This window comes from Podarcis tiliguerta (assembly GCF_965153285.1).
Source record: "Podarcis tiliguerta genome assembly, chromosome: 12".
Taxonomy (NCBI): domain Eukaryota; kingdom Metazoa; phylum Chordata; class Lepidosauria; order Squamata; family Lacertidae; genus Podarcis; species Podarcis tiliguerta.
In genome coordinates, this window is record NC_139545.1 from 13223297 (window position 1) to 13247083 (window position 23787).

A 23787-nucleotide genomic window follows, 5' to 3' on the forward strand; every position below is an offset into this window, starting at 1 on the left:
ACTGAAAGACTCTTTCGAAAGAATCATCCTCAATCTGAGCGACCCAGAGATGTTGCCCTACTGCTGAAGTTTGGGGCCTCTGGTTTAGTGAGCACTTGTCGCATATTAAGCTTATACTTCATGGATTACTGAGACTCTTATATGAAGATACTGGGCCAGGCAACACTGGAAGTGGTTGTTGTTGTTTTTTCAAGTAGGTTAAATGAACAACCACATGTTCATGTTCACTTCTGGTTCAGAAGTGATATCCTTATCAGAATCCACTCAGTGAGAAACCTTTTAACAGAACCCTTTAAAGTGAGCACTTGTCAGACAACCTTTCAAGGCAGGCAGTTTTGAAGACCGCCTCAGAAATACTTTGTGAACAGTCCTGTGAGTTGATGGGAATGGATTTTTGGTGATTATTTGATTTGGCAACATAAACTGTAACTCAAAGTTGTGCAATGAAAGTCTAGCAAGATACTGTACTTCAGTTTTCAAAACCATCTGTAGTAGTACAGAAATAGATCTTGCTGACCAAATGATTCCTCTTAGAAGGGAACTAGTCTTGATTTTGAGCAGCAATGTTTGGTGGCTAGAAATTTGCAGAACAATTCCTTCTTCACAGAGAAAAGGGCTATTTCTTACTTTCTGCTTTTTACAATGTTCCTGTTCCAAAGAATCTAGCTGTCGCCACCATCTTTTAAAAGCAACTTTGTAGATTGGTAAGTTAATTTAAGGGGGGGGGGAGCACTTGCCTTTATGTGAATAAACAGTGAAAAAATCAACATAGATAGGAATGCTGCACGAATTTCTAAGCCTGTAAATTGACCAAGATGTAAAATATGTGAATATTGATGATTAATGAACCAGTTAACACTTTCCTGTTATGTTCATATTGTTCAGAACATTGGAATTCCATAGTCAGTTTTTGTAATCAAAGTCCTTTAATTTTCACTTCCATTGCTGGATTTTACCAATGGTGCTAACATTTAAACTAATATACATGCCTTGGCTGCTTTTAATTGACGCAAAAAATTGGGTCAATTAAAAACCTGCTTTTAATTGACCCAAATACCACTTTCCAGTACTCTTGAATGTGCAGATGAAACTAAAGCTCCAATCCTATAGCCCGTTACGCATGCGTAAGCCCCACTGAATTCCATGTATATGTACAGGATTGCCCAGTGAATGTACAACTTACCCCAGTTGGAGCTGATCCATTTACACAATTTCAGTGATGTGAAAGCAGAGTTTTGAAATTAGTATCAGCCTAGATCTTCAAACACTATCCGGAGGAAATGAATATGCAGGCGGAGTATTTTGAAAGTCGATCAGAGTTTTGTTTGTTTTTGTTTTTAAAGTAAAGTAATATTCTGGATAGGTTAGCCAAAGTCTAATGAAAGCAGGTCTTCTGCACTTTAATAGTTGTGTAGGTGACCCTGAATATTAATTTATTAATTAATAAAATGTATACAGCATTTGGTTGCAAAAAACAACAACAACCCCTCAAAGTGGTTTTGTATTATTAATATGAGGTATTATAATACAAAAAAAGAGTAAAGGACCCCTGGACGGTTAAGTCCAGTCAAAGGCAACTTTAAAAGTTTCTGAAATGTGGTGTCCAATATTTGTGGTTTAGCAGCTGTGCCAGCATTGTTTTTTACAGAAAAGCCCTTGATATAGACAATAATGCCAAAACGTGCCGGACATACAGTATCTATAATAAAACATGCCCTTGTTTTTAAATCTTTGAGACATATTTCTCCTTTTTGTTCTGCACTTCTGGATACTTCCTTTTTCATGTTGTTTTCTTATTTCTGTAGTATCGTTTGTTGCCAAAGGCAACTGACATGCTGTAAAATGGCTGTTTTAACCATGTCTACTCTGAAATAAATCCCACTGAATTCAGTGAGGCTTTCTCCCTGGAAAGTAGGGTTAGGATTTCAACCTTAACCTGCTTCCTATTGTGAATTTTTAACTCATTATTGTTCCTTTCACTTGGTTAGAAGTGATCACTTTGCTATCTGCGTGTTTTGTTACTACTCCTTAAAGTCGTCTATTTCCCCCCAATGTGGGAAGAACCAGCTGGATTTGACTGCCTATTTTTGACCACCCAAAGTCTTCATTTTAAATTAAATTTTAAATCCACCCCCCTCTCCACATTAAACCATTCCTTTCCGCTGCCTAGCTCAGTTTTTGCAGCATCTCTGATGTATTTCAGGCAGAATTCTCTCTCAACCCTGCCTGGAGACACCAGTGACTGAACCTGAGACCTTCTCCATGCAAAACCGATGCTGTAACACTGAGTTTTGGCCCTTCTAGAACTTTATACTGAACTGCAATCCTAACCCCATTTATCTGGGAATAAACATGGGTGGCGCTGTGGGTTAAACCACAGAGCCTAGGACTTGCCGATCAGAAGGTCAGCGGTTCGAATCCCTGCGACGGGGTGAGCTCCTGTTGCTCGGTCCCTGCTCCTGCCAACCTAGCAGTTCGAAAGCATGTCAAAGTGCAAGTAGATAAATAGGTATCACTCCAGCGGGAAGGTAAATGGCGTTTCCATGCGCTGCTCTGGTTCGCCAGAAGCAGCTAAGTCATGCTGGCCACATGACCCGGAAGCTGTACGCTGGCTACCTCGGCCAATAAAGCAAGATGAGCGCCGCAACCCCAGAGTCGGCCATGACTGGACCTAATGGTCAGGGCTCCCTTTACCTTTACCTTAAACCCCACTGAATTCAGTGGGAGCTACTTCTCAGCAGACACTTTGGTTTGTAGCCATAGAAGGCTTTGGTGATTTGCTCTTAAGTCACTTCATTCCTTTTTTTTTTAAGGTGTCGTAAGACTTTTCTGTTTGTGTAGAAGACTAACTGAGTGATCTGTTTCTTTATGCTAGAAGGGGACCCGAAGGAATGCAGTTAATTTGCAAATATCTGTTGGTGACTGAGATTTTGGTGTCTATTGTGTGCTACGCAAAAGAGAACATATATTTCTGCATTAACAAAAGACAAAATGGCACACAGACTTGTGCAATTGGAGTTTAACAGAAAATACCAGTTGAAAGTGGGAATGAATGGCAGAATGGATTGAGGTGTGTTTGAACATCGCTAACCAATAAAGACATTCAGTGGGAGACATTCAGTACACTCAGAGCATTATAGGCAAATATGTTAACATCTGCAGGGTTCTGTCTCAGGTTTGCTGTTGTTCAACATCATTATAGACAACTTGGATGATGGTGTTCAGGGGATTCTTATCAAATTTGCAGATGACACCAAACTGGAAGGGGTAGGCAATGCCGCAGAAGATAGAAGTATATTTCAAGCTGACCTAAGCAGATTGGAGAACTGGGCTAAAACTAACAAAACAAATATCAAGAGGGTCAAATGTATGGTTCTACTCTTAGGCAGAAAGAACCAGCTGCACAAATATAAGATGGGAGACACCTGGCTTGCCAGAAGTACATATGAAAAGGATCTAGGGGTCTTAGTAGATCACAAGCTTAACACGAGTCAACAGTGTGATGCAGCAGCAAAAAAAAGCTAATGCTATTCTAGGCTGCATCAAAAGAAGTCTAAAGTCCCAATCAAGGAATATAATAGGGATAGCCACCTTCAAATATCTAAAGCGTTGTCACATGGAGGATAGAACTTGTCTTCTCCTGCTCCAGAGGCTAGGAACCAAACCAATGCATTCAAGTTAAAAGGACAGGACGTTTCAACTAAACACCAGAGAGTTTACTGACAGCATGAGCTGTTTGACAGTGGAACAGACTCTGAGAGATAGTGGTCTCTCCTTCTGTGGAGATTTTCAAGGAGAGGTTGACCTAGTTGAGATTCCTGCATTGCAGAGGGTTTAACTATATGACGCTATGATTCTGTGATCCATTTCCCCCTCCCAGTTTTTTGTGTGCTTCTTTACTCTTATTCTTTATTCTTAATATTTAGACTGTCCGCCAATATCTTGATCCTCATAAGCAGACTTGTTTGCCAGTATCTTGATCCTCATTAGCAGACTGAATATTCAACATTAGCACTAGTTTTTTAAAATAAATAAATAAATAAATAAATAAATAAATAAATAAATAAATTATGTGTTACAATAAAGTTTGATGCTGATATCTTATATGATGCATGTGAATTCTTTATTCTCAGGGAAGAAGATGGACTATTATACTGATTTGCCAGAAGATTATTATCTAACCACATCTTATTACTATGATACAGGCGTAGCCCCAGTCCACATCGAGGCGGGGGAATCATTTGCGTCTTATGTTGTCCCACCGCTTTACTCTCTGGTGTTCATATTTGGCCTGCTGGGCAACGCACTGGTGGTGCTGATCCTCATTAAATACAAGAAGCTCAAGAACATGACTGATATCTACCTGCTCAATTTAGCCATCTCGGACTTGCTTTTCATCTTCTCGCTCCCATTTTGGGCTTATTACGCAGCCCACCAGTGGGTATTTGGAGACGCAATGTGCAAAATTCTCTCTGGGATCTATTACGTAGGCTTCTACAGCGGAAGTTTTTTTATCATCCTTTTGACTATCGATAGATACCTGGCCATCGTCCACGCAGTGTTTGCATTAAAAGCCAGGACGATCACCTATGGCACCATCACAAGCGTTGTCACTTGGGTTGTGGCCTTATTCGCCTCTGTGCCAGAATTTATATTTCACCATGTTCAAACAGAATCTGAGACCCACAAATGTACCATTCATTATCCCAAACATGAAAATGATTGGAAGCAATTTTTAACTTTAATGAGGGTTGTCTTGGGCCTAGCTCTTCCCGCGGTCATCATTGTTTTCTGTTACATGCAGATTATAAAGATTTTGATTAAGGGTAGAAATGAGAGAAAGCAGAAGGCTGTCAAGCTTATTTCTGTCATCATGATTGTTTACTTCCTTTTATGGATGCCGTACAACATCACTCTTTTGTTGCAGACCTATCAAGATTCAATTTTCTCATGTGGCTTAAAAAATGATTGTGAGGGAAAGTTATCTGTAGCCATTGGGGTGACAGAGATAATTGCCATGATCCACTGTTGCATCAACCCTGTGATCTATGCCTTTGTGGGGGAAAAATTTAGGAAATATATCTCTATCTTTTTCCAGAACTGTACATTAGTTCCTCTCTGTCCAGGTCACGATCACCCTAGTTTAGACAGGTCTACTTCCTCCTACATGAGTACAACAGAACATGACATTTCTGTTGGTTTGTAAAGTGATTTCCAGTTGTGTGCTCTTTTTGTTTGTGTGCCTCTGTTTAGTTGTTATGCCTAAGGAGCAGGGGACTATCATGATGAACTCCTGCACGTTAAAATTTATAAGTATACTACTGCCAGGCTAGGCATGGTCAAATCTGTCAGTTTTCAATTTCAGCAAGTTTCTGATTTTTCCACTATTATGTTTTCTCTACATTTCCACAGCAGTTTGTGATTTTTTTAAAAAAAGTGTCATCATATAAATTCACCAGCATTTCCACTAATATATTTTCTATGCCATTTCTCCTAACATACACATTTTTGTAAATTGATTTTCTGTAATATAATGCACTTTCATATGCTATTTTCACTAACGTGTGCATTCTAATGAACATTTTATATCCTAGCATATGCATTTTTGTACACATTAATTGGCCGAAGAACTGAACTGCTAAATTTGGGGAAATGCACATTTTCAAGGGTCTTGGTTCTTGCATTGCATTTGAAAGAACAAATTAAGTAGCCTTGTCCATAAATGCGAACTGAATCTAATTTCTCCCCAATCCTTACACATTGCACAGATCTGGGGAAATGTTTTGTTAGATTAGAAGAAATTAAAATTAAACGCTGGTGGATTTTCTGGAGAACTTAAAATATATGCTGCGGGGAGGACTGTCTCACAAACCCACAGATCGTCCGTAATCTGTCAGCTTGCATCAAGGTGCGAGCGGCAGGGATGCTGGGTCTAAGGGCACAGCGCAGCTGGCACTCTCCAGAGCCACTCCTACATGCAAGAGACACCTGCTTCATAATTATAAGATTGGGGGTGGGGGGAACCAGGCATGTTCCAGATGGAGGAGAAAAAAGAAGAAAAAACCCTGCTAAATTATCCAGTCGTTGGATGTTGAATTCCGGACTTTAAACGGACTCTCATCTTGAAACATGGATTAAGGAGGTGAGCAACCACTATCTTTCCATGCTTGCTATATTACATCATGATTTGGCAAAGCTCAGCCAGAAAGAATTTAATTACTTAAACAAAACACAAGAGGCGAAAATTATAACTGAATGCATGATATACAACCCTCAAAAACTCTAAGAGAAGTTGGCAAAACCAGATGGAAACAAAATGGCGATCATTATTGCGCTTTTACAAAAAAAAGGGGGGGATTCTTATGGAAAAGAGCTCCTTTGGACTTAGGGTGTACTGTATTTCATTCCAAAAGACATCTGCGTGTATGGATTATTTTTATGCATTATTGTGGACAGAAATTGTGGACAGAAAGACGGAGAGCGCTGGATCCCTGCCAGCTCTTTTAGGGCCCATAAGAGCTTGGGGGTGTTTGTCTTGTTGTTCTTTGAGGAATTTAAGTAATTTTCATATAATATACAGCAGGGAAGCATGTCCCACAATACAGCAATATATACAGACATATACGGACATCAGCTCATTAAAAGATATCAGGGAGAAATTGTTGATTGGCCATTTATAAACTTTACCTTTGGAATGAAGCCCTGTGTCTTTAATGAGAACTTGACGAACAAAAGAGAGATAAGAGGACTGAATACCAAATAACTGGACAGAGAATAAGATGATTTAAAAAATGCCTCTTGTGGATTAACAATATGGAAACTTTGCTACAGAAGATGCGAGCCACAAAAAACAATAGCTGATTAGACTGAGAATAAAAATGGATAATATTAGTTTTGAATTTGAAAAATACTGAAAATCCAGAGACATGAATGAGGATGATTATCTCTAGACATCTGGAACATGGGAAGTCCCAATAAAGTTTTGATAATTGGAATATATAATTGGTGTATTGTTGTTATTGTAATTTGGATTGATTTGCTTTAAATTGTCATTAATTGGAAGGTTGTTATTGAAAATGAATAATTATATATATATATATATATATATATGCTGCGAACTGATGTAGAAATGTAGAAATGTGGACAGATGAGAAATGAGAAAATAGGGAAAATTTTGCACTTACCTTTTAAAGTGGTATCCTGCAAAGCAGCGGAAGTTTAGGATCAGAGCTTTTCGCCTAACCTCTTCTACTCTCCTATACTTCCAAATAGTTGGAATTCTGGAATACTAGGCTTCCTGTACTGCCCTCGCTCCCACAGAAGGGCTATCTCAGCATACATCCTCGTGACTAACATCTACTGGCTAGAGGAACATGAGGGTACATAAGGGATGTGACCATAGCAACAGGACTTTTCTCAAATTGGGCACCACCCATCATTAATGTGGAAGGGGGAAACGACACTGCTCTCTAGGAAGAGAAACAAATGACCATCAGTGCAGAGAATCGGCTCCAAAATCACTCTTTAAAAGGTGGGATCAAAAAGCAACTGTGCCAGTATACATGGTAAGGGTGGAAAGCCCTGAGAGAACCTAAAACGCCAGATTCACCCTTCTCTAGCTACTTGGAGATGCAGTCACACTGCTGAAGCTTGGGACATCTGGTCAAGTGAGTACTTGCTGTGCATTAAGGCAGGGGCGGAGGAAGGGGGGTGCAGTGGGTGAGGGCCACCCCGGGTGTCACCAGTGAAGGGGGTGACAAAATGCCAGGTGGCACTTGTTATGTACTGAAGTTCTCACCCTGGGACAGCAGGGGGATACTGTAGATAGTTATGCAAATAAGGGATTGAAAGTGACATTCAGTGATTGTATAGTTACAGAAAGTGGTTACTGTTGCGTTGTAGTTGAGCTCTATATAAGCAGGCTGGCTGAACCCTTCAGTTCAGTTCTGTCCTGGCCTGTGAATAAACAAGAGCTGTTTGAAGAATCGCTGTGTCGTCTGATATGTTCACCCACAACTTAACAGCACTCACCGCGCCTGAGCCACACATCCAAGCGGTCTGCCCTTTGCCTCCTCCCCAGCTGTAGGGCGGTTGAGTGGGAGGAGGCAGGCAAACTCCAGAGGCCCCGCGGTGCGCCCTGCCCCTATGGGCGGTTCGCCCCGCCCCTGGGTGCACCACTCCAGGTGCCCGAGCAACCTTCCTCCGCCGCTGCATTAAGGCCAGCCTTCAAGGACTTCTGAGACTCTTGCATGAACATTGGGCAAGGCAGCTCTGAAGACCGCCTCGGAAGTCTTATATAAGCAGCTCTGCAAGTTCTTCGGAGTGTGTTAAATGAACAACCAGATGCTGATACCATTATCAGTAATCCACAGAGTGAAAAACCCTTAAATGGAACCCATTTCCTATGTGAAAAAAATATGTGGTTTCATGAAGATATTGAACAGCAAAATTGGTAGATGAAGATTTTTCTTCATTGTATTTTTGTGTTTTACAGCATGGGCTGTAATCCAAGTTTGTGCAATTGAAGTCCATGGAGTAGTAAGATGCACTGCAGTTTTTAAAATCCTCTGCTGACTTTTGCTATTATTTTTAGAAGGAGGGAACTGTTTCTTTATCTTTTTTTTTTTAAGAAAGGAGAAACATTTGTTCACTATAAATTTGCAGAACAAGTATTTCTTCACACAGGAAGGTGTTTTTTTTTTTACAACGTGCTTGATCACCAGCATCACTGAAAAGCAAGCGATTGTAAATTGGTAAGTAAATTTAAGTTGGGGGGGGGGGGTTGTTGCATTTATATATATTAATTAACAGCAAAAAAAGAGTTAACAATGATTAGGAATGATGTATGAAAGTAACCTACCTAGATGTAAAAAAGGCAGTTATTACATATTACAAACCCTGAAAACTGATGATTAATATTGATGACCCTTTCTTTACGTTCATATTGTTCAGAAAAAAACGTCATAAAGACCGAATTGGGTTTTTTTGCCATTTTTTAAAAATATCTTTGGCTAGATGCAGTTAATAGTTTTTCAGTAGCTTGAATGCGATATGAAAGAGCTATTATTTCTTGTTTCTTCTCTGCAGTGAGATATCCAATCAGATAGTTGTCCCAAATTTTGACAAGAGAATACGCAAGGCTGTGGGCGGTTGTTCCCCAGGCAAAAATAGCAAAATCCTTTCCCCTTTAAATCTTGGGTGTCATTTATTCACGTGCATATGCGGACTGAGGGCCATTTCACAAGGAAAACACTCCTATGTGAAACAAAATTTAAAAATTCTTTCCAGTAGCACCTTAGAGACCAACTAAGTTTGTTATACACTGAAACAGAAGTGTATCTGAAGAAGTGTGCATGCACACGAAAGCTCATACCAATAACAAACTTAGTTGGGTCTCTAAGGTGCTACTGGAAGGAATTTTTAAATTTTGTTTCGACTACGGCAGACCAACACGGCTACCTACCTGTAACTACTCCTATGTGAGTAATACTGCAAAAAAATGTGCATCTAATAGTGTAAAACATGCTTAATTATCATGGCAGGCTGCCGCAGGTACATGCCTTTCACGTGTGTAAATATGGACCACGTGCTATTTTCTGATATTTTGTTAATAGGGAAGTTTGCTGTTTAACCGTGTGTCATTTTAAATGCGTGGTACGATAACAATTTTGAATGAAAAAGAGGAGGCTTACTATTGGATCAGCAAAATGCCCATCACTTTGGGCACCGGAGGAGAAACCTGAATATTGCCAGGAAACCTGTGGACATCTATGCGCTCCACTTGTGGGCACATCTCCCCATGGAATTCCTGCTGGGGAGGGCAGGCTATTCGGCGAGCAGATTTTGCCCTCGCTCCAACAACATCCCCTAAAACGTTGCCGAGTTTTCCCATAGGAATGAATGGCTACTATCCGTTTAAGTGGAATAAATTAAAGGGAAGCCATAGCTATCTGCTCCCTGCACCTGGGCATCCTAGCCTTCAGGGAAAATGACTGTAGCTCAGAGAGTGTGTGTCTGTTTTCCATGTAAAAGGTCCCAGGTCTGATCACTGGTTGGTGCTGGAAATACCGTATTTTTTTGCTCTATAAGACTCACTTTTTCCCTCCTAAGAAGTAAGGGGAAATGTGTGTGCGTCTTATGGAGCGAATGCAGGCTGCGCAGCTATCACAGAAGCCAAAACAGCAAGAGGGATTGCTGCTTTCACTGCGCAGCGATCCCTCTTGCTGTTCTGGCTTCTGAGATTCAGAATAATTTTTTTCTTGTTTCCTCCTTCAAAAACTAGGTGCGTCTTGTGGTCCGGTGCGTCTTATAGAGCGAAAAATACGGTGCCCCTTTATGAAACCCCTGTCTGTGTAGAGTAGTACTGAACTAGATAGTATTAATAGTCTGATTTGGTATTAGGAAGCTTTCTATACTCTCATCAAAGCCTTAATTTACCCAGGCTTCATAGCTCCATCCTGGGTTTTCCAATCACGCTTTGGTTCCGGCCAGTGCTCTTTTTCTAGAAAAGGAGGTGCCAGAACTCACCACGAACTTCTCCCGTGTTCTCTTAGAATGGCAACGGCACCCACCTGAGAGGTGCCGGAGCTGAGATCCGATGAGCTGGCTGAAAAAAGAAAAGCCCTGGTTCTAGCAATGGTTATTTAGAATGAGTGTGAGCTAGGAGCCACCGGGTTCCCTGTCACGCCCCAACTTTAAAGCTGCTACATGTCTATCAAGCACAACGCTAACTCAGTGTTCAAAGACAGAGGCAAGAAAGTGGGATGATTTAGTTGCAAACCAGGCATAGCTGTCAACTTTCCCCTTTTCTTGCGAGGAATCATATTCGGAATAAGGGAATTTCCCTTTTAAAAAGGGAAAAGTTGACAGCTATGAAACCAGGCCGCATCCAGTTCACCTTTGGGTCCATTCACCTCAGTGCTTGAAGTGGGAAGAAAAAGAGGGTGTGTTAGTATTTTGGTCTGCTTTTCGTTTCGTTCTGTTTTTGATCTGTAGGATCACCCATTATATTTCAAAGGCAATGCACTTATTGCTATTCTCTTTCTAGCCAACTCTATGGTTATGAACTCTATGGTCCATAACACGATGATGACAATCGTTGGGTCAAGCGTGCTAGAGTGGAAGCCCCAGAAGGAAGCCCCACTGTGTTCAAACATGTATAGGACTGGTCTGCTTCTGACTGTTCTTAGAAACAGTTTACTAGGTCTATGTACTAAGTAACGGTAAAGGGACCCCTGACCATTAAGTCCAGTTGCGGATGACTCTGGGGTTGCAGTGCTCATCTCGTTTTACTGGCCGAGGGAACCAGTGTTTGTCCGCAGACAGCTTCCGGGTCATGTGGCCAGCATTACTAAGCCACTTCTGGTGAACCAGAGCAGCACACGGAAATGCCGTTTACCTTCCCACCGGAACGGCACCTATTTATCTACTTCCACTTTGACTTGCTTTCGAACTGCTAGGTTGGCAGGAGCAGGGACCGAGCAACGGGAGCTCACCCCGCTGCGGGGATTCGAACAGGCGACCTAATGATCGGCAAGCCCTAGGCTCTGTGGTTTAGACCACAGCGCCATCCGCGTCCCTTATGTACTAAGTATGCATGGTCAAATCGGCAGCCTCTTTGCTAAAAAAGAAAGGGGTGGGTGGCATATTTTATACCATTGCTGTAACCATTATAAAGTGAAAACAAACACAACGCGGTTAGAACATGGTGCTGATAATGCCAAGGTTTCAGGTTCAATCCTCATATTGGACAGCTGCATATTCCTGCACTGCAGGGGGTTAGACTAGATGATCCTCAGGGTCCCTTCCAACTCTACAATTCTATGCTTCTAACAAATGCTCTTAAAACACAAGGTTCGTTTTGCAATTGGAAATACTCGAAAACAAGCCTCTGAGCCTCGCTGAAAATGTTGCCTTCCTCCCTACGGAAATCTGAAATATCATCCTTGCAAAAGCACCGTTATCTTTGAGTCACAGCTTCTCTAGCCGACCCCACCCTGTACGCTGTGATATGAAGATAACAACTTATCTTACACAGTTGTGAGGAGGATTACATGTGTGTGTGTGTGTGTGTGTGTGTGTAACACTTTCAATACCCTCACTTGCTGTAACTTCAATATCTATTGAATATTTATTGCTATTTACTTTGCCCTGGTTACTTCAGGTTGAAAATTCCACATTGTGTACACTGAATATTCTAGTTACACTGTTGAGATTCTCCTAGATGAAAGGTGGCCAGCATATACCTTCAGTTTTGAAGGTGTACAAAGCCAAAATAGTTACCAAGATTATGTACAGACTTCTACTTTGGATACTGGGGATTAATGAATCCCTGAGGAGAAAGATCTTTTGCATCCCATATGTGCATCTAATGAAATTGGTAGCAAGCATTTGTTCTTTGGAAACAATGGTACAGTTTCTTTCAATGGGTTATTGGCACCACCAATATCTATCCCCCTTAGATTTGGGCTATGAATCCCTGGCTTTGCTTGATAATTATGACTCCTCCTGGCTCAAGCTGGTTAACAGCCATGTTAACACTACCGGCTGTTGACCACCTCATCTTTTGCCTCTTTGGTTAGAAAAAACAGCTGCCTGCATTAAACAGAGACTTCTGGATCTTAGCTTGCAAAATTCATTTGCTCTGGCAAATGAGGTTTGCCCACCTCTATACATCAAACCTAGACAGGATCTTAAAAAGAAGAGACATCACCTTGCCAACAAAGGATCGTATTGTTAAAGCTATGGTTTTCCCAGTAGTGATGTATGGAAGTGAGAGCTGGACCATAAAGAAGGCTGATTGCCGAAGAATTGATGCTTTTGAATTCTGGTGCTGGAGGAGACTCTTGAGAGTCCCATGGACTACAAGAAGATCAAACCTATCCATTCTGAAGGAAATTAGCCCTGAGTGCTCACTGGAAGGACAGATCCTGAAGCTGAGGCTCCAATACTTTGGCCACCTCATGAGAAGAGAAGACTCCCTGGAAAAGACCCTGATGTTGGGAAAGATGGAGGGCACAAGGAGAAGGAGTCGACAGAGGACGAGATGGTTGGACAGTGTTCTCAAAGCTATCAGCATGAGTTTGACCAAACTGCGGGAGGCAGTGGAAGACAGGAGTGCCTGGCATGCTCTGGTCCATGGGGTCACGAAGAGTCGGACACAACTAAACGACTAAACAACAACAACAACATAAACCGAATGCAACCTAGCATTAATTATTTGCATGACTGGTGTTTAGCAACATTAAATATTCCTAGAGAGAGTCTAGTCAGTGGCTATGCTCAATGTTTTGTCTTCAGCGTTTATGGAAGATTGATGCACTTGTCTATCTTGGCCCATGAGTTTGCAAAAGTGGGTCAGTCAAAATTTTAGCATGTGTTATTAATTAATTAACAGGAAACTCTGGGAACTGCAGTTCTGGAAGTAGGGATGGAATGGGGTGTGTGTGTGTGTGTGTGTGTGTGTGTACCTAACTGATAATTCTTTGCATACTCATTAAACTACTGTTCCCAGGAATCTTTGCAGAAAACCATCACAGTTAAACGGGTATAGAGGCCATTATCAGGAGGCGTTTTGCTGATCATTTCCTTGGGAAAATGAATGTGCACAGACATGAAGGCAATTTAAACTATTATGTTCAATCCATTCCTGACACAGAAAGACATCTTTCCCATACAAAGCATATGCATTTTAAGAGTGGAAATGTAACCATTGGAACAGTTGCTCCATGGCTGTTTATGTGGCTAGGATTGCACCATAAATCTTCAGTTAAATTATTGCAACAGTGGCTTCTTTCTGATTTTGTTAGTTCATTTCTATAGCCCCACTGTGTCTTCTTTTCACAAGAATTCATTATTCATGCTCATGTAGGATGCCCTGCACAAACATCTCTTTTTGAAAGTTATAAAGGTACAGTCTACCAACCAAGAACGACGCTTCCAATAATAATAATAATTATTATTATTTATTATTTATACCCCGCCCATCTGGCTGGGTTTCCCCAGCCACTCTGGGCGGCTTCCAACAGAATAGTAAAATACAATAGTCTAAACATTAAAAGTTTCCCAAACAGGGCTGCCTTCAGATGTCTTCTAAAAGCCTGGTAGTTGTTTTTCTCTTTGACATCTGGTGGGAGGGCGTTCCACAGGGCGGGTGCCACTACTGAGAAGGCCCTCTGCCTGGTTCCCTGTAACTTGGCTTCTTGCAGTGAAGGAACTGCCAGAAGGCCCTTGGCACTGGAGCTCAGTGTCCAGGCAGAATGATGGGGGTGGAGACACTCCTTCAGGTATACTGGACCGAGGCTGTTTAGGGCTTTAAAGGTCAGCACCAACACTTTGAATTGTGCTCGGAAATGTACTGAGAGCCAGTGTAGGTCTTTCAGTGTTATGTGGTCTCGGCGCCTGCTCCCAGTCACCAGTCTAGCTGCCGCATTCTGAGTTAGCTGTATTTTCCGGGTCACTTTCAAAGGTAGTCCCACATAGAGCGCATTGCAGTAGTCCAAGCAGGAGATAACTAGAGCATGCACCACTCTGGCAAGACAGTCCGCGGGCAGGTAGGGTCTCAGCCCGCGTACCTGGTGGAATTGGTAGACAGCTGCCCTGGATACAGAATTGACCTGCACCTCCATGGACAGCTGTGAGTCCAGAATGACTTCCAGGCTGCGCACCTGGTCCTTCAGGGGCACAGTTACCCCATTCAGGACCAGGGAGTCCTCCACACCTGCCCACCTCCTGTCCCCCAAAAACAGTACTTCTGTCTTGTCAGGATTCAACCTCAATCTGTTAACTGCCATCCATCCTTCAACCATCTCCAGACACTCGCACAGGAATGATAAACCTATGGGCCACATTTGCACCTAGCAAATGTGCCTGTCCTGATATGAGGACACTCTGTAACAGAAATGGTGAATCTCTGACCCTCCAGATGTTGTTGTACTGCAGCACCCAACCCTTCATCATGCCAGCTGAAGATGATGAGTCAACAACCTCTGGAGGCACAGAGGTTTCCTGTTATGTACTGAAGTTCTCACCCTGGGCCAGCAGGGGGATACTGTAGATAGTTATGCATTGGATAGTTTGTATGCAAATGAAGGATCAAAAGTGACGTTCAGTGATTGGCTAGTTACAGAAAATGGTTACTGTTGCATTCTAGTGGAGCTCTATATAAGCAGGCTGACTGAGCTCCTCAGTTCAGTTCTGTTCCAGCTTACAAATAAAGAGCTGCTTTGGAAGAATCGCTGTGTCGTCTGATATGTTCGCCCACAACTTAACATTTCCCATCTGCGTGGTATAGGAAGCCATGACCAATTGTTTATTCCTGTGCCATGGAGTTACAGGAAACACTTATTTCCAAACACAAATAGCTGGGCAAAGAACTGCAAAAAGTATTTTGCGAGTCCTAAGGAGGTTGAGATTTGGCTTCCATCAGCAGCCCTTTGTGCAACGTGGCAAACTGCTCTTGAAACCAAGTCAGTTCTTTCTCTTGCTGCTGATTTTTAACTAAAGCAGCCTCGGGAAACTTGTTAAGTTTGAATTAAGGGGCACCTTGATTTGTTTAACTCAAAATTCACACATACCAGCTTTTCCCCCCTGTGAGCAAAAAACAACAACCCAACATTCTTGTGTGTAGGGCAGGGGTTGAGAAGAAAAATACCGTATTTTTCGCTGTGTAAGACACACTTTTTCCCTCCTAAAAAGTAAGGGGGAATGTGTGTGCGTCTTATGGAGCGAATGCAGGCTGCGCAGCTATCCCAGAAGCCAGAACAGCAAGAGGGATCGCTGCGCAGCGCTCCCTCTCACTGTTCTAGCTTCTGGCTTAGCCATGCGAAGCCTCCTCAGGGCAGCGGGAGCCTTCATCCTGCTGCCCAGAGGAAGCTTCACGCAGCTATCCCAAGAACCCAGAACAGCCTTCATCCCGGGCTGCCCTTCTCCCTCCTATGGAAAAGCCTGCAAGCGCTGCACACACGAGCCACACGGCTTGTGAAAGCGAGCCCTGAGCACAGCCTGGGATGCATACAGGCTCTGCTCAGCGCTCCCTTTAAAGAATATTCCCCCTCAAAAAACTAGGTGTGTCTTATGGTCAGGTGCGTCTTATGGAGCGAAAAATACGGTAGTTGGGTGGGGAACAGCTTATTTATTCATCTAATAACATTGATTTACTGGCTTGGTTGTAGAAGGGTTAAGCGGCCCCTATCTCTACCATTCTCTACTCAAACCAGCTGTAAGGCAGGGTGGGGTTCAGGCTTTGCTCTAGGAACGAACATAAGAGTTCTGAAGCTGCTTTAGCAAGGAACTAGCAGAAACTGAGCCCTTGTATAGTGGCTGACGGCCCCTATGCTGCAGATGCTGCTTGACTTCTAGGGGGTCCAGCCTTCTCCAGTAATCTCCTACTGAGATGGACTTCTTCCGCTGTGGATTCCTCCCAGATGGATGGGGAAGCAATGGCTCTGCACATTCATCTGGTGCAGTGGTTCTCAGGCTGCTCCTGTGTGTTGCCACCCTGCTTTCAGGGTTGGAGTGCTCACTTTCATCACCCAGTGAACAGGCACCTGACTCTTGCTTCCTGGCACACACTAGCTGTGATAAGGCATTTTGGTCAGACCAATGCCAGCAGTAGCAGCTGCTTGCATGCTAAGGAAAGGAGGCATAGCAACAGAGAAATGGATGGAGGGACAGAGGGAAAAGGCCTGAGGTGTTGTTGGGAGGAAATCTGAAAGTGTGACAAACCGTTAATCTGTGACCAACATAACATTTGTAAGCTTTTCCCCCCAAAAATTTGCATTTTAGCTACTGTTATCTGAACTCCAATTAACGTTAAACTATTTGTGTGTTCCCTATAGAAACTTTTTTTAAAAAAAAAAATGCCACAGGTAGTTTAAATGCTTTATTTTTCTTGTGTGACCAACGTAACAGTTTCGCAAAACGGATAATTTATCTGTAACTTGGCTCATTGTTTTCTCTAAACATATGAATAAAACAATTCACCTGCAGCAATAAGAGCGTATGCTTCATTACTTACGGTAATGTTTATTGGAAACAGTAGGAAAAAGGGTTTCCTGGCAAATGACCTGCCGCCATCAGAACAGGACAATTCACTGCTGGGCACCCACAAATAAATGCCTCCAAATAAAGTGCACAGGACATTTAGCTATGTATTGACAAGTTGAAGTTGGAATCAAGTCCAAATTCGAAGCTGTAGCACTAATGGGAATTTACACTTAACCATAGGCGTCACCTTTATGAGTTGTTTCGTTTCAAGCCAGCATCATTTGCAGGGCAGGCAAAAGTCCCTTTTTAAGCAGAGGATTTTATACTAATCAACATCATAGCATATTACCTGGCGAACAATTTTTATTTTCCATTTCCCAGACTCAAACTCTGCACAGTTCCCAGGTGACACCAGAACTTCAGCGGCCATTTCTGCTTCTTTCAGGGTGATCACATTGCCCATCGGGACATTATTCCCTGTGTTTGTACTGTTTTGCTTTACATTAAGAAGTAATTTACACCTTGTGTTTAAGACTGCCTTCAACCTTTTGCAGGGTTGTAACTGTTCCCAGAGGCAAGGCAAGAAACCTTCAGCTCGAGGTGAGTTCTTGTATTTCTAGGTCAATAGTGTCGAACTTCTGCCCTTTGGGCCAACCTGGGCCTACCAGGCTTCCCCATTTGGTCTGTCAGGCCATTTGGGGCAAGCCAGAGCCAGCTGCACTACACCTGATGTTATAGGTAAAGGGACCCCTGACCATTAGGTCCAGTCGTGACCGACTCTGGTGTTGCGGCGCTCATCTCGCTTTATTGGCCGAGGGAGCTGGTGTACAGCTTCCAGGTCATGTGGCCAGCATGACTAAGCCGCTTCTGGCGAACCAGAGCAGCGCACGGAAATGCCATTTACCTTCCCGCCGGAACGGTACCTATTTATTTACTTGCACTTTGACGTGCTTTCGAACTGCTAGGTTGGCAGAAGCAGGGTCCGAGCAACGGGAGCTCACCCCGTCATGGGGATTCGAACCGCCAACCTTCTGATCAGCAAGTCCTAGGCTCTGTGGTTTAACCCACAGTGCCACCCCTTACTTGATGTCATACAGGTAAGGAAAAAGCTTGACCAGAAGGGCACAGCTTGCCCAAAGCCACCATGTGCAGTCCCCAACAACCAGCCGAGCCTTTGGGGACCCAGCACTAAGCACATTTGCTCTCCCTGAAGGAGTTTAAATTTTCAAATTTCAGTGGCGCCCTGTACAATGCCAAAATTTGGTGCCCCCTGCCTCTCACCTTCTGTTCCAAGTCATTGCTGTGCCCCCCTTCCAGCTTGGTGCTCATTGTGGGCAAACTGGTTGCACTCCCTTATATTCACCTCTGGGAGATGGATGCTGCTGAGGTCATGGGCAGCAACACAGAGGAGGAGTTAAGAAACAGGGGGAAATGGAGTAAGCAAAAAAGGGTGATGCGGCAAACACGTTACAAGGCATGTAAGCGATTAAAAAAAACACTTTTTACATCACCATCGATTACTTGATACTAGTTCCAGAAGAACAACATATCACCTAGTCACAGTAGAAATGTTGTGTGGTTCCTACCCAAAAAATGAAGGAAGGAGCAAACCACAAGGCAAAGCTTGAGATAGTGTGTGGTTAAGCCCTCTTTCCTTCGACCACATTCAAGCTTGAAAAATGTAACTATAGCTCCTCCAAATGGCAGAAAGGTAGTTGCAATGTAGACTCTTCAGTTTCTACACAGCTGACTACTACAGAAATCCTTAGCCAAATTTTGCCCAGTGACATACTGTACACATTTACTAACACACTTTGTCAGGGAGTGGGCTTTGTTACAGCTACTGGGCACCCAACAGTTTCTTCACGTTTTGTTAAGATACATTTCTGGGCTGTACAAAATTTTGGTCAACATCCAAGGGTGATTTCATATGGCCATCTTTTTTGGGTGACTTTAATGAAAATGAAACTACTATATACTAACAATGATGAAGAGGCGTCCATTCGGCCTCTTTCATTTTGGATACGGTACGACACTTTTTTCAACAGAGGATGCTCATTTGTTAAACTGTAAGTGATCGGTGTAGAATCTACTGAGTGATGCAATGGGTTTCCAAGGTTTACATTAGGGAAAGGGTAAAGGGACCCCTGACCGTTAGGTCCAGTCATGACTGACTCTGGGGTTGCAGCGCAAATCTTGCTTTATTGGCCAAGGGAGCCAGCGTACAGCTTCCGGGTCATGTGGCCAGCATGACTAGGCCACTTCTGGCAAACCAGAGCAGCGCACAGAAACGCCGTTTACCTTCCTGCCAGAGCGGTACCTATTTATCTACTTGCACTTTGCCGTGCTTCCGAACTGCTAGGTTGGCAGGAGCAGGGACCAAGCAACGGGAGCTCACCCCGTCACAGGGATTTGAACCACCGACCTTCTGATCGGCAAGTCCTAGGCTCTGTAGTTTAACCCACAGCACCACCCGCGTCCCTTAAGGTTTACATTAGACTACCTGTAATTTCTCTCTCACTTCACAATTGTAATTATGTACAAAATATACGTACCGTACAATGTAGGATTCAGAACGTGCTGAAAGAGTGCTGGGGCACCAAGCAAACTATAATGGAAAGAATGGCATTTTGGCAATAGGCTCACTGATTATAATCACTCTTATGCAACTGTTTCTGCACAGATACACAATGTTGTTATTATTGAGTTGCATAATTGCATATCTGTAGACTGGTGAAGTCCCAGCAGTTGTTGATCTTTAATAAGAGCTTGCTTAGCCTAAACATGGAAACATCTGCATGAACAAAATCTATTGTTTTCTGTATTTTGATTTCTCCCCTCCTGTGTTGAAAGTTCAGTATATTCTCCTATGTACGGAAACCAGCATTTTATGATTACTGTGCATGCAGTGTGGGTGCGTAAATATAAATGAGCATATCTTCTACAATTGCAGGGAACAAGATGCCTACTGCTACGAGCACAGCAGACTACCACAAAGATGTAACACCCACAGAATACGTTTATGATGAAACAGCAGAACCATGCCTAAGTGCCAGTGTTAATGAATTTGCTTCCCAGTTCCTGCCACCGCTTTACTCTCTGGTGTTCATATTTGGCTTGCTGGGCAACTCACTGGTGGTGCTGATCCTGATCAGATACAAGAAGCTCAAGAGCATGACTGATATCTACCTGCTCAATTTAGCCATCTCGGACCTGCTTTTCATCTTCACACTCCCATTTTGGGCTTATTACGCAGCGCACGAGTGGGTATTTGGAGATGCAATGTGCAAAATTCTCTCTGGGATCTATTACGTAGGCTTCTACAGCGGAAGTTTTTTCATAATCCTTTTGACCATCGATCGATATCTAGCCATCGTCCATGCTGTGTTTGCATTAAAAGCCCGGACAGTTACCTATGGCATCCTCACAAGCGTTGTCATGTGGGGCGTGGCACTCCTAGCCTCTGTGCCGGTAATGGTCTTTAACAGATTACAAAAGGAAGACAGTCGTTCAGTGTGCACTCCTCATTTTTCTTATGAAAATCAGATTGCCTGGAACCAGTTCTTTACACTGAAAATGAACCTTATCGGCCTGGTCTTCCCAATGATCGTCATGACCTTCTGCTATGCACAGATCATAAACACTCTAATGAAATGCAGGAATGACAAGAAGAGCAAAGCGGTCCGGCTGATTTTTATCATCATGATAGTTTACTTCATTTTTTGGGCCCCATACAACATTGTTCTTCTGCTACAGACATTCCAAGATGCATTTGATCTCAGCAATTGTGCCTCCATTAGTAATTTGGCTATAGCAGCGCAAGCGACAGAAACAATAGCAATGGCTCATTGCTGCATCAATCCTGTGATCTACGCTTTTGCTGGCGAGAAGTTCAGAAAATATGTTTGCAGCCTTTTCCGAAAGCATGTGGCTCTCCACCTTCCAAAAACATGCCTCTCTCTGTATTCAGAGCCCCTGGAGCGTGCCAGTTCCACATACTCCCAGTCTACTGGGGAGCATGACATGTCGGCGGTGTTGTAGTGGCTTTCCAGAGAGAAAAAGTAAAATTTACTTCTACCGGTGCAACTTACCAGATCCATTTGAGCTTTGCAGTCTAAACTCAGTTTAAAAGGGCTGAGTTGCTTCTGACAAAATCGACTTTTAGGGCAAGAGAGAAGATCTGGGTCGGATATATACTGTCATTGCTTGGCTTACGTCAGCTCACAAGCTGAGTGATAAAACAAATGTTACATGCAAGGACACCAGAGATGTTATGAACATCACCAGGGGTTTAATATCAAGCACATCTTATACGCTGCTCCCTGTTGCCTTTGAAATGCATGTGCGTCTTTTTTAATGCAAATGTATGCCAAATCTAATCTTATACGAATGTTTGCACAAATTAGCATGCTATAGTTCCTTGCACAAGTGAGCCTATTGCTCTGTCCTTAAGGACACTAAACACCCTGCTCGCACACCCAGTTTGTTTTCTGCAAGGTCATGCATTAACAGACAAAAACCAGGTCTTCATTTTACCACCTGCAGCTAGAATGTTGGAAGGGAGCAATGGCCTTCCTGCTTAACATGATCATCCACTTTCCGGTCCCCGACAGATCAAACTATGTTGCATCTGAAGCAAAGGGAAGGTAGGTGCACTGGGAAAGCTGGTTGCAGAGTAAATAGCAGTGCAATTTCCTTCCCAGTTCCAACCATGGCAAACTGAGCCATTGGCATGCAGACAACCTACCCGCCAACTCTTCCCAAGGAAATTATACTGGGTGCAAGATCGTTGCACTTAACATCTGGTCTAATGTTGGTTCGAGGCCTTGTACTGTTATGATACCACAAGCCTGATTGGCAGTAGTTTTCCTTGACAGCTTCTGTGAAAAGATAGAGGTGGATTATCATTTGGGGAATGTACAGTTGTACCTTGGTTTTTGAATAGCTTAGTTCTTGAACGTTTTGGCTCCTGAACGCCGCAAACCCGGAAGTGAGAGTTCCGGTTCACGAGCTTCCTGCAGCCGCTCAGAAGCCACGCTTTGGTTTTCAAATGTTTTGGAAGTCAAACGGACTTCTGGAACGGATTCCATTCGACTTCCAAGGTACGACTGTATTAGGCTGGGCCTGGAACAGGTATATTCATTCTGATTGATCTGGGTTATAGCACATTGACAGGCTGGAGTTCCTAGTCAGCTGAGAGTCAACTGTCAGGGAAAGGAAGTTAGATTTTTGCGGAGAAGTGAGTGGGTGAGAGAGGTTTGAGGGGAAAAGCCAGAGAAAAAGGCTAATGAGAATAGCTAAAGTCTGGATGCAAATGTCAGCTTGTTATTAATACCTGTCTGATGAAGATCAGGAGAAAGAAGTCAGTGGCGGAGGTGATCTGAAAAGCTGCCCTGTGCAAAGGTGTTTTTTTTTTTTAAAAAAAATATCTATTAGAGGTTTAATAGTTTCAGAAAAAAGAAGAAACAATAAAAAGTTTAACAGAACAAAACAATACCTTACAATACATCGAAAATAAAAAGAAAAACAAAAAACAATACAGCAAAACAAGAAAAACAAAAACATTTAAAAACACATCCAATATTTCCATATCTTTACCTTTCATTTACTTGTTTCATCGACCTCCTCACACCTCCCTTTTTTGTATTCTAGTTCAATTAGCTATTTCAGCAAATCCTTTCCATCTTTCTCAATTTTTTGTTCTATAATTTATCTTAACACAATCTAACCTTAAATTTTCCCTGTGCAAAGGTCTTGCCAGAGGAAGGTTACACAAATGCATTTTTTAAGTTGGCCTAATTGTCCAAGCGAAGACAGGAGTGCCTGGCGTGCTCTGGTCCATGGGGTCACGAAGAGTCGGACACGACTGAACGACTAAACAATTGTCCAAGCAGCCAGAACTACAACCAGAGGAGCTTTGGGGTACAGAGGAGCTTTGGGGTACAGAGGCTGGATTGAGTTGTTAGAGTATTTTGACTGGGGTGGAGGTTCAGGGAATTCAGCCTGAGATAAAAGCTACTTAGAGGCTGGTGTCAACAACAGGACCTTTAAAGTTTTCAGAAACTGTAATTGAGCACCTTTAAGACCCCAGTGCAAATATCAGTATTTCCTTATGTACATAGTACCTTTTAATAAACCAACAAGCTTAACGTTCTATCTATCTCTCGTGTTGGCATCCATCTCCTGCCTACACTTTTAATATCAGCTACCAGGCTTTGAAACTGGTGGCCACGGAATATTAAAGAACAGCTATACAAATGCGGGTTTTGGTAAGTGAGAAAGAGGGAACTGGTATCCCTGACACAAGCCAATAAGGTGAGCGTAATAAATGGAGAACATAGTGCTGTTTATTAAGCTGAACTGCTTATTCAGCTGCGAAAAGTGGGATAAATGTTCAAGTAAATGTGCTCAGGATTGACTTGTTATAAATCCAACAATAAAAGCTTGTTTTGTACTACAATATACACGTGTAGTCATTAAATTTTGCTTCCTCGTGTTTTGGAGTTCTGAAAATTATAGGTTTTGCCTGCAGTTTAATGGGATGATGGCAACTAAACTGTCCAATCAAACATTCTAAATCTGCAACCACCAATTGGAATATGGATCCTTCTTTTGCATACGGAGAGTCCTAGACAGACAACTCCTCCTCCCACATCAAATTCATCACAATACAAATGGCAGAATGTTAAAACCAGTGGTTCTCAAAGGGTTTGGCAGGAGATATTCCTGCACGCTAGCAAGGTTATGCTTAAAATTCTACAAGGAAGGCTCAAGCAGTGTGTGGATCGAGAACTCCCAGAA

At 42.8% G+C, this 23787-nt stretch overlaps 2 protein-coding genes across 8 annotated transcripts; both read left to right on the top strand.

Moving 5' to 3' along the window:
• The first annotated feature begins 272 nt into the window (after positions 1-272).
• On the top strand, positions 273-7002 carry LOC310660408 (C-C chemokine receptor type 5-like). Of its 6 annotated transcripts, none has more exons than XM_083405131.1 (3): positions 282-397; positions 1806-1906; positions 4133-7002. In XM_083405131.1, exon 3 carries the CDS (start codon positions 4142-4144, stop codon positions 5204-5206), a length of 1065 nt encoding a protein of 354 aa, XP_083261257.1. In that variant the 5' UTR covers positions 282-397; positions 1806-1906; positions 4133-4141; the 3' UTR covers positions 5207-7002. The 6 variants fall into 6 exon arrangements, with proteins under 6 accessions (XP_083261252.1, XP_083261257.1, XP_083261255.1 ...); XM_083405128.1 differs by lacking the exon at positions 1806-1906 and adding an exon at positions 660-704 and having other exon boundaries at positions 321-372; positions 4134-7002; XM_083405127.1 differs by lacking the exon at positions 282-397 and adding an exon at positions 410-704.
• A 973-nt stretch (positions 7003-7975) lies between these two features.
• On the top strand, positions 7976-23446 carry LOC310660406 (C-C chemokine receptor type 5-like). 2 transcript variants are annotated; one of them, XM_083405124.1, is made up of 5 exons: positions 8064-8753; positions 17541-17586; positions 19940-22389; positions 22738-22793; positions 22878-23446. In XM_083405124.1, the coding sequence occupies exon 3, from the start codon at positions 19948-19950 to the stop codon at positions 21025-21027; it is 1080 nt and encodes a 359-aa protein (XP_083261250.1). In that variant the 5' UTR covers positions 8064-8753; positions 17541-17586; positions 19940-19947; the 3' UTR covers positions 21028-22389; positions 22738-22793; positions 22878-23446. The 2 variants fall into 2 exon arrangements, with proteins under 2 accessions (XP_083261249.1, XP_083261250.1); XM_083405123.1 differs by lacking the exon at positions 17541-17586 and having other exon boundaries at positions 7976-8753.
• The last annotated feature ends 341 nt before the right edge of the window (positions 23447-23787 follow it).